Raw genomic sequence first — 14972 nt, forward strand, 5'->3', positions numbered from 1 at the left:
TTTCTTGCACTTGCTTACCAATTTTTTTTTGGAAATATATCCAACATTTCGCGCTCACTTCACTCGCGCTTTGAATTTGTATTACTTGGTGTAAGCCCCACAATTTCGTTTGCATGAATTTAGAGTTTTAAAAATTCCGTGGGGGATTTTCCGGACTAAAAAGCTTATGTCTGGGATGCAAGTTACCTCTGAATAGTAAGTACCAAAATTTTGGTAAAGAAGATGGGCCGTGAAAGGGTAACAAATAGATAGGCAAATAGATATACTGTCGTATTCGTAATATTAGTATGGATAGGGAGCTTTAAAAATAAAATCTTGCCATGGCTAAACTCGTTTCCCTTTCACTTTAATTCTTTCTGTATTGAACCAAAAACACTTACGCTCACTGCGCTCGCGCTTTTTTATTGTTGTATTTTATCTCACTGTCAAATTGAAAGGCGAAATTCCACTAACCAGGTAATTAGCCCATAAAGTTGAGCGAATGTTTTTTTCCTCATGACATGATTCAGTTCCGGCCATAGTATTGATACTGTGAAGGTGGAATTACAAATTAAATGTAATTTTAAGTTAAAATGAAAAGATTGTATGCATGAAATGTATAACATTTTGCTTTACAAAACTTAAGAGTTTTTAAAAGCTATTTAAATAAATAAATCTTTTATTTAAAACCACATTGCAAACACAGTTCACCAATCAAGACACGGCAACATACGGAGAAAAAATACAAAACTTACAAATAAACTAAAATATCTAAATAGGCTTTCCATGCATTTCAGAGAGAACCACCGCCTATTTCTTTAAATACTTACTTCAAATTTTCAAATTTCTTCAAATCTAAACCCCGTATTTTTGATGGTGGTAGCCTGTAAATCAAAAAGAGGCAGGTGGCAACCCTACTACTTCCTAGACAGAATTTAAAAATTGTTTTCATTACTCGGTATGCCTACTGCCATAGTGTGACAGAAAGTGTGACGGTAGTTGTGACCTCTGATTGGCCGACTCTCTTTCACTATTTGCTAAAATTGATGATTGCAACAACAATATTTTCTTTTATGTAATCGAAAACAGAACACGGACGTCAAACAGGTTGACTAATTGCAATCATTTCTGACCGGCTAACATTGTTCCGCTAGTGGCTCAAACTCATTGTCGCAGCAAGAACATGGTAAATTCAGCCAATCACAGCAATTTGAATTGGATATCACAAATGTACCGATCTAGGAACCGAGAATGCACGAACCAGGGCAGATAGAGATGAGAACAATAATATCATACGTAGGAAATCGACGGGGGATCGTTGACAATGATCCTCTTAATCCAGTTTCTGATCGATTCCAAAAGTTGTATGAACGTTGTTACATGACGGATTAATAAGCAGATATTGCATGAACGTTGTTAAGAGATGACGGGTTCATATTATATGCACATATCAAGATAAAAAATAAAATAAAAAAAAATGGAAACCGACTTCAATAACCATAAACACTAAAAAGTAAAAAAATAATTTAATATATTATGCAATACAAGAGTTCATGTAGTTCTATATTAACATTTTATGTTTTTATAAACCTACTGTTTACTGCTATTACACTGATCGCGAGCAATTTACTCCTATCCGTTGAGGGATCCTGTTCTTGATGTCCGAAGATAGTCATCAAATCTTCACTAAACTAAAATGGAATCACTTCGGAAGTATCACCTATCATACAAAAAAAATTATAAAAATCGGTTGATATTTGGCGGAGCAATAGCGTAACAAAAATACAAAAAAAAACATTCTGTAGAGACTATAGAAACACAAGCAGGGAGGCTTTCTCAGCCTTGCCACAACCTTAATCCCTCGTCATATATTTTCATCTGCTTTTTTACGCGGTCAAAGAAACCTTGGTCGAAACCGTGCGTTTAATGGAGACAAACGAGCAGACGTAAACATTTGAGTGTACTCAGCTCAGATTGTCACAATTCAAGACCAGTGAAATAAATAAATACGAAGCCCCTGGGATCTGTCCGCTAAAATAAGACTTATATGGCATTCCTCCTAACGAGTTGCGAGTCTGAGCAAACACAAATTAATACGATTAGAGAGGACAGCGTAGACTCACTAAGTTGGGTGTAGAACGCAAATAAAATCGCCCGAGGATCTGAATTAGCGATGGGCATGATTTTCATTCGTTCAACGTCAACACTTAGGGCCGGCGCACATAATATGGCGGAGCGCAGCGCAGAGCATGCCCGCGAAGTTTTCTAAACGCATGACACATTCCGCGAATTTCTATCAGAGAATGCGCGAGCACGCGCGGGACTGCGCGCCGATGGGCGAGTATCCGCACGGATGCACAATTGATTTTAGATATTATTTCAATGAGGACAATGTCGATAATATTTTGACTGTGAAAAATGCTCTGCGCTGCGCTCCGCCATATGTGCGCCGGCCCTTACGTGAAGGTGGAATTAATTTACGGAAAGAACATTTTTACACATACCACCTTATACTATATATACATATCTACATTTAATGTTACTTATACTACCTAAGTACTTCTAGATCTTTGAATCACAAAATTACCTTATATCTTACAAACCCCAAAATCGCATATCCACTATATTATGGACACTAATATAGGTACATAATATTTGTCGATATTTGACTTTACAGTAAAATAAATATTAGTTTTTTTGACTTAGTAGGAGTAAAAGTATTTTTAATAGATCTTTATTTATTTATTAAAAAAACCCCCGGTAAGAAAAATCCATATCAAGCAATTTTCAACATTGTGAGCAAACTAAAACTGCTGCGATTACCGGGGGGCGAGGGGTTAGATGGGATAATTAGAGCGCTCGTTACAAGGGCCGCAAATATAATGGCAGGTGTGCGATGATCACTTTTAGTCCCTTTACGTTTAGTTTAGTACTCACATTTATCGTGTTAAGGGGGCTAACATTATATGTAGTAGATAGGACATTTTCTTTATGCTCATCTACAATGTGGAATATAAATATTGACTAGCGATCGCCCGCAGCTTTGCTCCCGTGGGAATTCCGAAATAAAACGCAGCCTTGGTTCCTTCTCTGTACTAAAGGGAACATCTGAGCCATAATATCAACCTTTACATTAAAACCTTGTATCTGATTCTAATCAATCTTAATTGTTAACAATTATATGGGAAGGAACAATACGGGCCTATGATACGGGCTGTCCTAGTTTAGGGGCCAGGACTCCATGAAACTCGCATGTAAAAGTTTTGTGATTAATAAATTTTCATTTTCACTTTTTTTTATTTTAATTTCATTATATAGGAATATCTGGACCATCCGATCTGATGATTATCAATCTGCGGTGTCGGGCGATAAGTTTTCGAGACAAATGTCCCACAAAAACGTGGCTATGCGGCACGCCGCAGTGTGCCGCATAGCCCTGAATATCCTTAAACGTTTTTACGCGTTTTCAAGCGTTACCGGACTTTTGCATTTATAATTCACTAGCTAATGCCCGCGACTTCGGTTTTTTAAATATCCCGTCGGAACTCTTTTGTTTTCCGGGATAAAAAGTAAACTATGTGCTGCTAATCTGTCTCTATTCTAAATTTCAGCCAAATCCGTGCAGTAGTTTTTGCGTGAAGGAATAACAAACATACACACATACATATACACAAACTTTCGACTTTATAATATTAGTGTGATTTCAACTTAAGTTTTGATTCTTTTACAATACCTATTCGAACTTAACTTACCTATACATATAACTTTTACATAATTGTGTAGATATTTGCAACGTTAAAACAAAATTGCACGTAAGTATTTAGTTCGTTAAAATTACAAGACCCAAAATATACTTAAATATTAAACAAGGACATAGAAACTAACTTAATTTGTCACTATGCAACGTGACGGCTGACTGTGGAATCAAAACTTCCGAATGGCTCCTTTGAAATAGAACTTCTTAACTAAGCCACTCACAAATCACCAATAGGCACGTAACAAGTCGAACCGAAACGACGAATACTTACTTCCTTTATAACCGACTTTATTGAGTTACTAAACTGTAACTTCCCAAAACAACGTAGCGTTGTGTTGCTAACGGCTTTTACGACGTTAAGCTCCAATAAATGAACGCACATTTTCTTTGGGAATATTTTGGGAACAGTCAGTAGGGACTGCCCACAGAAGTGACAACTACAGACAACAACTACTACTACCCGTATTAGTTTATTGGTTTGTTGGTTTATCCTTCAATCACAATCGTGTGCGAGTTCGAGTCGCAATATACCGGTTTTTTTATATACTAAATCTAAGATCCCTTACATCCCTTGTGGTTCATCTGCCCACGCCAAACGCATTAATCTTATTTTCAAAGTTAGTTACGAAGACAAATACTCACTATTAATTACATTTCCTAACTAAAACCTAAAGTTCTATCTATCTTTCTAGCTACTACTTATCTAGTCAAATACCGGGTTACACTCTCTAATTGATTTCGTTATCTCTATGGTAATTTGATAAAGAAAAAAATAGAAATTGATTAGTACGAATTCATAAATATTTTAGATACCTAAAAATATTAACCGCCGAATCCAGTTATTTATTCTGAGGCGGAATAAATACTTAAACTTCACTAACGGCAGAAAGGACTTTTTGTTGTAATCAGATACATGTTGCCCTTAACTGCAATCTCACCTGCTGGTAAGTGATGATGCAGTCCAAGATGGAAGCGGGCTAACCTGAAAGGGGTAGGTACTTATGGCAGTTTTTATGAAACCCATACTCCTTCAGTTTCTACTTTCTACACGGCGTCGTACCGGAAAGACTTTGCCGGTAGGGTGGTAACTAGTCACGGCCGAGCCTCCCACCAGACCAGACTAGAAATTTAGAAATTATAAAATTCCTGCCGGGAATCGAACCCGGGACTAATGGGACCACAGCTCTTACCACTGCGCTGGGGAGGTCGTCATGGGGAAGACATGGTACGCTAGATGAGAATAAAGCAAAAATGAAATTCATTGAAGTAGCCCTTTGATGTTGAAGATAGGTATAGTAAGCAGCTGCTAAACATTTTCTTCACTAAACTTAACAGAAAACTATAAATCACACACTTTTTCTACTTTCCAACCAGACTTTTTCTTTTTAAGTAAAAGCGGCGGCGAGGCATTTCTTTGAGGTAGATAAGTCGCTCTATCTTTCAACAGTCAGAGCGATCGATCTCCCTAATGAAATGAATGATTGATTCAAACTCACCTGTTTCCATTCCACCTTATCGATGCCTTCGGCGCCCGGCGCAGCGCCTTCATTCATAGGTGGCCTCAGAAGTGATACGTACTGAAACAATGAACGTATACCTATAGCAAATACATACAACAATACCATTTTAAATGGAGCCTTTTTTAATTTATAGACTAGCTTGGCTGCAATCAGCAGCTAGCAAGTGATGATACAGAATAAGATGGAGCGCGCTTGCTTAGAAGTACCTATATATAAGCGTAATATAACTGGGCGTTCTAAAACTATAATACTAGCCATACTTAATGTTATAAATCCGAAAGTGTGTCCTGTTACCTTTTTAAGGCATAACTGCTGATTCGATTTTGACAAGATTAAGCATAAGCATTCTGGAAGATGAATATAGACTATTTACAGGATTATTATTCCGAAAAATATCTTAGTCAAACAGAAACATAAAATTTTAGTTTCCACGACAAAGTCGCGGGCCTATGCTAATCATCATCATTACCGTCAACCGATAGAGGTCCACAGCTGAACATATAATAATATTATGTCTGTTGTAGAGACCTCCACATGCCCCGGTATTGCGCGGACTGAATCCAACGACTCCCTGCGATTCGTTTGATGTCTTCTGTCCACCTGGCCTCCACTAGGTAGACGACGACATCAAACGACAGACAATCCAACGCTATGCTTACTATCCCAAGGTCGCCTACTTTAGCTAGTAATATCAGTAAAATAGGCAAACATAAATATAACGTTTTGAGATACAGATTTTGTTTCATAAACCTACTTTGGATAAAACGGGAGGCGCTTCATAAATTAGAGTGTTCCCTTAGAATATACACAAACAACGCGCTGGTAAAAGAACCTTTGCATTAAAAGAAACACTTTGACGACGAGCTTAGTTGTAACTTTAATAAACTGAAATGCAGAGTGAAAAGTTAGAGTGCCTTGAGCACTTACTCTTGCTTTTTGACTATTACATGTATGTTTTACAAGTAAAATGAGTATCTAAGCAATATAATTCAACGGAGGTTTGTTTTTTATTAGAAGATACTACGTGATAAAGTTGCGTGGAAGCTACCGGCTTATCTCAGTAGAATTCGCATTCCGACCCGATGATAGAGTCACATACGTAACATAAGGAACATTAGTTGCCCTACATGAAATAAATAAATTTTGATATTGGGCTTAGGCTGTAGTCCGCCACGCTGACCAAGTGGAGATTGACAGACTTCACACACCTTTGAGACTATTATGGAGAACTGTCAAACATGCAGCTTTCATCACAATGTTTTCTTTCACCGTTAAAGTACTTAAGTGATATTAAATGTTAATTGCTGAAAACGCACATTACTCTGAAAAGTTAGAAGTGTTGACAAGGCAGATGTTGGAAATACAACCCAAGTAATACAACTGATATTATGTAGCGGCCTTTTATTTATCAGTCAACATACGCTGCATGCCTCTACAGAAGTGCCTGCCCAGGATCGAACCCCTGACTCCCGAGTAAGAGACGGACGTCTTAACCACTAAGCTTTCATTGGTCTTTGACCCGCAGTGTTTTGTATGGTACCTATTAATTAGATCGTGGCTCGCACGAACATACATGATCGGATTAGGATGCCGCCTTCGGGTCGCTTCAATCAAAGATGTTTACGTGTATTGATAGGTCGGTATTCATTACCACGGTCATTACTGTCCAGTTCTTTTGAATCTTAATTTTGATTGTAACATATTAATTACCTTTTCCCTCTCTAGACTTCGTACCATGTCCAGGTCGGTGGTGTCGGAAATACCACCATGGACGACGAACACGCGGTTGTTGATGATGGTGCCAAGTGGAAGCCAGCGGTAGACGTTCTCGATCAGCTTCAGAAGACGTTCCGCGTTATGCTGTCAACATAATACTTCGTTTATCTCACTTATCACGAGCACAGTTCATTCTGTCACATAAGGCATTAAAACGTTTAACTCTTTTTCATGGTTTTCTTTTTGTACCTACATCGGATATCACCAGTAGCTAGGTATACCACTGGATATCACAAGTAATATTATAGTACTATTATATAATATAGACGTATTCTCTAACCAATTCGAAAACATGCTCTAACCTGGAAAGGAGGTTTGTATACAATTCGGTTTTTTAATTTGATGAAGTCCTATGGCAGTCACACAGTTGGACTGCACCATCACTTACCACCAGATGAAATTACAGTCAAGGGCTAACTTGTGTCTGAATAAAAAAATAAAAAAAATAAAAAAGCAAAAAGAATATATTAACGAAGCATAAGGCACAGAGTACCCATTAGAGATTTTTTTAATACCAACGAAGCGCTTAGACTGTAGTCTAACACTTGTTTGCAATCCCGTTATCTTCGATTGCAATAAAAACCTGCTGGCAATTAGTGATGATGCAGCTTAAGATAAAGCGGGTTTGCCTAGAAAATGCCTATCCTCTCTGAACTTAACGGTATATTAAAATGATGAAGGGGCCAAAACTGATGCGGAAGGGCGTTCCATATCCTGGCGGTTTATAGAAACGAGAGATGAAGCAAGTCGTTTCGTATATGCCCGTGGAATTTCAACTACGTACCGACGCAGATCTTTATAATCTACCGGGAAAAAGACGGGCTTTTTGAGATTTAACTAAAACTGGGTTACGACTAGTCCTGCATCTAGAAAAGGAGTTCTATCTACGTATCTTACGAGTTACGATCTCGGAAATCACAGTTTTAGCACCATGTCCGCCTTTTTAGTTAGCATATTATTTACTAGCGAGTGTCGTCTTATCAGACTATGAGAATGAGGGAATTAGAGCGTGCACCTGTTTCACGCTTGTTCTCTATACTATGTCCTAGGTAATTGACTAGACTGAATTGCCGAAAATTGATCATACATTTTCATTTCAAAACAAAAAATATACCTCGGATCTTGAAGTTTTAGAGAGTAAATTGGCAGAATTTGCCAGTGCCAAGTTTCACTTATCGGATTGAATGCCAAGCGGCTTACGAGTATTTAGCGTTCCGGTCCGTTACCGCTTAACTTTTAGTTTGTAGCTGATTCGACCAATTACCAAATCGCCTTGGGGCATTTTATTTAATACTTACAATATTAGTCCTTCTTTTTATTTATTCATTCATTTGATTTTTTGTGAAATTCAGAAAAGAGATAATTTTCATCCCGGGGGAGTACCTAACTACCTACAGGAGAAGAGGAGAGGAATGCACTATTTTTTAACCTCGAAAATCGAGTTCCTAGTTTCATCTGGTAATAAATAATGGCTCGTCTTGGCGGGGGCACTGCCGTGCCCCCTGATTTATTAATAAGTGTAAATTAAAAATTTAGCCCCGACAAGTGAAAGTTACAGTAACTAGAAAAGATCTGATAACTTTCAAACGGCTGAACCGATTTTCTTGGATTTTAGCTAAGAACACTCTCGATCAAGCCACCTTTCAAACAAAAATAATTCAATTAAAATCGGTTCATTAGTTTAGGAGCTACGATGCCACAGACAGATACACAGATACACACGTCAAACTTATAACACCTCTTTTTTTGGGTCGAAGGTTAAAAACCTATTGTACTGCTTTGGCGACTTTTAAGGCTCAATACAACTCTTACAGATCATCCGTTGCTATAATATGACTACGATGAATTCAATTCATCTACACTAATATAATAAAGAGGTAAAGTTTGTAAGTTTGTTTGTAGGAAGTAATCTCTGGAACTACTAAACCGATTTTGACAATTCTTTCACCGGTAGAAAGCTAGATTATTCCTGAGTAACAAAGGCTTTACCTATTTTGTTTTCAAATATTTAGAGATCCCTATGAAAATTGTTATCATCTACCCACGCGAAGCCGGGGCGGGTCGCTAATATTCAATACATGGTTGTCTCGAGTATCCAATATTTTCATCAAAGTGTACAAAATCAATTTGTAATATAATCATATCTTCATTGTATGTAGTTTATTTTGGCAAGACGTAAGTGCAAAACTTCAAGTTATTACCATGTAGGTACAATGGTTTTACATACGTTAAATATTCATGTTATCAGTTATCACGCATCAGTGGGCTACGTAATCAAATAGGGATTAACCTCTTGCTAGGAAGTAGGAAGGTAGCAATTTCGGTCAGTAGGTATTAATATTATCATCAACTCATTGCTGAACAAAACATACAGTGGCAAGATCATGTCGTCGATATTTCAAAAGAAAGTTTCAAATTAAAATAGGAAAGTGTGTCTCAAAACGATCGTACGCAATATGATCTTGTATTTTATGCGATTTCGTCAAAAAAAAAGTTAAGTTCCTGAAATGCGCTATTTTAACAAGAACAATTTGCTCTTTTCTTTTATTGTAAAATAACAAATAAAATTATTATTATTATGTACTGATTAACGAACATAGAAGTCCTGGTGGTTTTAGGTGGTTTTTGACACAGTGTGAATTTGTTGATATTAGTGATTTTCAGTTTTTACAATTAAAGCCTCATTAGTTTCACTATCTAGAACGCGTGCTAAATGCTTTAATTTTTTTCTGCACTTCACTCTCTATCTACTGATATCGTCCATAGACTCCCCCAGGACAAAATGTATGACTACCTTATGAAAATACTTCCAAAGTGCTTACAAGGGATAGCGGTGGTTTATAGATTTTGTATCATTAAGCCTCTCACGTTCTAAATTTACTACTCATCCCTTATGTTTTATTTTATTGCCTCCAATAGTTCAGGGGCCAAGGTTGCTAACCGTTTGCTTCTATACCAAGATAATGAATTTTATGTGGCGAAAATTAAAGGTTTAGGCTCATAAAATCTGCGCCGTTTCCGGTGCATGCCGTGGCACTCTGTTATGTAACGTGCTTATTTCAGTTCCTTGTAGGTACTATTTAGTTATTAATCGAACACGTCTGCAGCGTAGTGAATACGGGGGTCGTCACGCCTTCCCGCTTTGTTTCCAAGTTTTAAGCAAAAAATACCTGAGTAAATGTAACCCTACTTTCTTCATTTTTCTTTAGTCTATGTGTTGTTCTGGATGTACGAGTATAATCTTTCCTTTTTTCCATACACATGATTTTTTTTAAAACACAGTTCACAGAACTTGGATTAGGCACCTATTTTTTAATAATATGATCCAGTAAATCAAAGCTAATTTTAAATTCAAACTTTCGATTCTAACTGCTCATACCTACATGGCACAAATACTAAAAATCATTGTCATTTAAACCGAAAACGATGATAATAATAGGCTTAAAAATAGACAAGGAGATAAATCACTTACCCGGTATTTTTGATGGACTTCCCGTATGAAGCCGTACCTGACAGAAAAATATTTTTTTTAGTAAAAGAATAGAGTAAAATATTATGTACTCGTAAACTGCGGGCGTAGAGTTACTATAATAATTTAAAATTCCATATTACAACTTTCGCGGGCGGAGACGTTGACAAAAGCTAATGCCATTACAAAACTATAATTGAGTTTTGTATCAGTAAATTGAATTTTCAGAATTAGTTATAAATTCCATTTATCTAGAAATGTTGTGCATTCGAAAGAATATAGATTTTTTCTGTTTATTTTAATAGACAACTGAGTGGATTTAGGATAAAATGGATTTAATTTCGTTTCATCGCAAGAGGTTATCCGCTTATAGTCTAAATAGCTGTATTTTACGCTGAGTCTGAAGAAAAGCTATTAGCAAAGTCGTCCTTCAACCTTTTGTAAAAACAAGGAAAAAAAAGAAATGATAAAATATAAAAATGATATATGGATCTGAGTCAAGGTCGCTTTAACTATAGGCCTTATAAGAAAGCTCAGTGTCACTCAGCTGGCACCAGAGAGAGTATAGCTGGTATGCTTGGAGTTTCTCTACGTGATCGAATCAGAAATGAAGGGATCCGTAGGATAGCGAAAGTAACCGACACAGCTTAGATGAGTGCAAAGCTGAAGTGGCAATGGACAAGGTACACAGTTTGTTCATCCTGCTTTTATGTCGTCCAGCTGAGTTGACTCTCTGCTGACTGGATAATCTGCTTTTATGTCATCTAGCTGAATTGTCTTTCAGCTTACTTGGTACTTTGCTTTCACGTCATGTCATGCAACGTGAATAATTGTCTTTCAGCGAAAAGGTCATTCTGATAAGTACCCCTATGTCCGGTAATGAACGTCTATTGGTTGATAATGATGGTAAATAAAATAGACATTGTTATTATCAAGAAAGAGTAAAATTATAAACACAATTTCAAACCTTTTAGTGTTCATACGCATAGAGAAAATACGGTAGGTACACGGTAAACTAAAATAAGAAAGCATTTTCCTCGAAAGGCGGGTGGTTGTCACGTACGATGCAAATGGTAGACGAGATTAAATGCAAATGCAAAATATACCTGGAATTCATGATAAGATCCTCGTGGTTGCCTCGGTTCAAATAAACTCCCCCGGGGAACGCCAACATGCACGCGAGCAGCAGAAGAAATACCTCCAGTCCTTTCTTGCCCCGGTCCACGAAATCCCCATTGAATATGTATGGATTCTCTGGTGATGGCAAGCCATTCTGCATGAATAAAAAATATTAAAAAAACGGTGATAACTTAGTGGTTAACACTTCATCTTCTATTCGGGGGTTCGGGGTGCGTTCCCGAGCGCATACCTCCACGGGACTTGATAAAATAGCAAGCGCCCTGGATACGTGGACATCTTGCTGCATGGGACAAAAATGGCGGGCGCTTGTTTTATTTCGTTCCATAGAGTGCTCATATATATATTTTATCTTCAGTGCATTCCGTCCGCGCACCCCGGGCGCTTACTCTATCAACTTTTAAGAGTTATGCTCACTTTAAGCAATTAAATATTATATCACTTGTTTCAACGATAAAGGAAAACATCGTGAGGAAACCCACATGCCTGAGAAATACCCATAATGTGTTCATAAAGGGGTGTCAAATCAAATCTGCACTTGGCCAGTGTGGTAGATTATGGCCTACACCCTTTTCATTCTGAGAAGAGCCCAATGCTCAGTAGTGAGCCAACAATGTGGTGAGATGATGATGAACAAATATTTAATAGAGCAGCTTAATATAAAGCAGGCTCGGATAAAATTTCGAACGAATTCTTTAACTAACAGGTGTCCACACGTAAAATTAATAATATTCAAAATAGAAAATCCTCTTGGTTTGAGTGACGTATACAAACATATTGGTTAATTTCAGCGGTGTATATTTCAATACTCAACTCAACTGCTGGAATATATATTTAGAGATTGGTGATAATTTGATTGTACGTGACAGAATTCTTAACAAAACTAATATATTTTTTAAGGTTCATGCGCTACTTTTAACACCTGACAATATGAAAGTTTTTTGAAGACAAATTATGACCATTAGCGATAAACCCACAATTTGGTTATTATTAAGTTTGTATATTTATCGTGCGAGGCTGCCAACCTTTGTTCTACTTTTGGTGCGAATGAAGTGTTTTGTTACATTTTTACAGGTGGAAAGCAAAATTTTACTTCTGTACTTATTTATTAGAAGTAAAATCATACTGCAAAGAATGAATGTTGTTAAACCCTAGATGAAAATAAATCTTTACAATGTTCCAGTAAATAAATGCCATTTTTGGGCAAAAATAAAAATGAAATACGAGCCACGACATCCCTAAATCCTGTCTCATATATTCATCAGAGAAGTCATCCCGAAATCATTATTAACATAAACAAGGTTTAAAGGTTATTGTTAATACATGCTAAATAGATGATGGATGCTTTTATGTGCTTAGTTTTGACAACAATAAATGGACATTCCATTTTGTTGCTAACCCGAGTTTGAAATTAATTGTGGATTACAATTCCTTTAGAGAATTATAAAACCTAGATGGTGGCATTATAAACAGATTGCGTCGGTTGATCAATTCTAACTCAACAAGAAACAAAGTTCTGCGATAACTTTATTCCAACCACGATTAACATAATCGTACAAATTTTACGTTATAACAGTTGATAAAAAGAAATTTTCTTACAGTGCGACCTACAAATGGGATATGCTTAGAAACAGAGACAAGTGAAACGAGAGGCCTTTGCATTTAAGTAAGACGATATACTTAAGTTAGATAAGATAAGTGACGTAAAGTATGATATTTATACGTAATTGAAGTAACACGTTAAATCGAAACTAATCCGCGAATCCTTAGAAATGCACCAGTGACCGTAGGTAAGGTCGCTTACGCAATGCGCACCACAAATCGATACCCTGTGAACTACGTACAATTATTATCCTTCTGTCTGATCCATGTTATCCCTGTGGAAGCATCGGACAAATGCCTTCCTGATTTTACGCATTTCTGCTCTCATTCTATCGTGCCTTTGATATACGATTTGAGTGAGGAAATCGTATGACCCACTTTGCATAATTTATTACCGATGCTTTCATGCGAATACGAAAAGTAAAGTAATTTTTGTCCAAGTGTGTAGTTACAAACGAAAATATATTTTTTTCAGAAGATATTCGCTGTATCTTAGAATAGGAAAAGATTTTATTGAATGGTTAAATAATTTCTATGACGTTTTAAACAAAAAGATAAAAATCTGAATTACACTTTACATTAATCGCCTGATTTAACATGTTATTCCTAAGCCAGGACAAACACTTTCCTAGTTTTAAAATAATTGCTGGTATAATTCTAGTTTCTGTCAAGTTGAACATTTCAGCTTTCATTTACTGCATTCTTAGTTTCTTCAATATTCGGTTTGGTGTAGAAATTATATTACAAACGTGTGCTTAACAATAAAAAAAACTCATTTTGTCCAATCGTAGTTTTATATCGATCATTGTTCGCTACGGTGCTTATACAAATAATGGATAATACTCTTCTCCATTAACATTCATCATCATCATCATTGTCAACGGACAGACATCTACTGCTGGGAAAGGTCTCTTGTAGGGACTTCCACACGTCAAGGCCTTAAATCTGAATCTGGTCTGGATCCATCCAATCCATTTGCATTACACAATAATAATTTTATTTAGTGTGATCCATGTTATTCCTGTCTATTGTCTCGGTCTCGGACAAATGCCATCTCTCTACGAGAAGCATTTCTGCTCCCATTTCCAGCGTATCTTCTAAATTCGACTTGAATGTGGAAATAGCATGTTCTCATTCAGGTGATTTATGACTATTGCTTCAATCTTTCGATGTAAAATAGAATTTGTATTTTTTTTTTTTTTGATTTTATAAAACAAGGAAAAAGAAGTTTCTTGGTTTAAAAAATTACTTGTCGAGGCTTAAAAGATTACTTTGTATTTCGCGACTAAAACTTTTCTGATTCTCTTAATAAGGTGTAATTTATTGCATGCAATAATTTTACCATGCCGACACTTACTAACTTTCAAACTCATAACTATGTTGGGCATTGACGTAGGACAGTTAGGTAGACTCAACAACTTCTGTTTATCATAAACCTTAACACTTGAACATGAAGTTTAAAAATAATGATTGCAAAATATTGACTAACATTAATTTAAAAAGATTTGAAAAAGTTTTTTTTTATTAAAAAAAAAAAAAAACCTGTGCAAACATAGCATTGTCGCTGACTCTGCATATAAGACATTGTACTTTATAATAATTATGGTATTTCTGTCCTCCCTCGCTTCATTCTTTCGTCATTCTCGTTGTGTTCTCGTCTATCTTTCAATAACCTGCCAAACTACGTCACTGCTCGTAGCCATTGTAATAACGTTACGCAATTCCGCTCAGT

The 14972-nt window shown here is 36.5% G+C and overlaps 1 protein-coding gene across 1 annotated transcript in view; it reads right to left on the minus strand.

Annotated features, from left to right (window-relative positions):
* LOC123866318 (serine/threonine-protein phosphatase rdgC) overlaps positions 1-14972 on the minus strand; it is a 105298-nt gene that overhangs the window by 45048 nt on the left and 45278 nt on the right. Inside the window, exons 7-10 of the mRNA XM_045907793.1 lie at positions 11608-11774; positions 10505-10541; positions 6967-7116; positions 5233-5313 (exon numbers count right to left, since the gene is read on the minus strand). Of these exons, the coding sequence (XP_045763749.1) occupies positions 5233-5313; positions 6967-7116; positions 10505-10541; positions 11608-11774 (435 nt within the window). The remainder of the gene's footprint in view (positions 1-5232; positions 5314-6966; positions 7117-10504; positions 10542-11607; positions 11775-14972) is intronic.

Source organism: Maniola jurtina, chromosome 6 (assembly GCF_905333055.1).
Source record: "Maniola jurtina chromosome 6, ilManJurt1.1, whole genome shotgun sequence".
Taxonomy (NCBI): Eukaryota; Metazoa; Arthropoda; class Insecta; order Lepidoptera; family Nymphalidae; genus Maniola; species Maniola jurtina.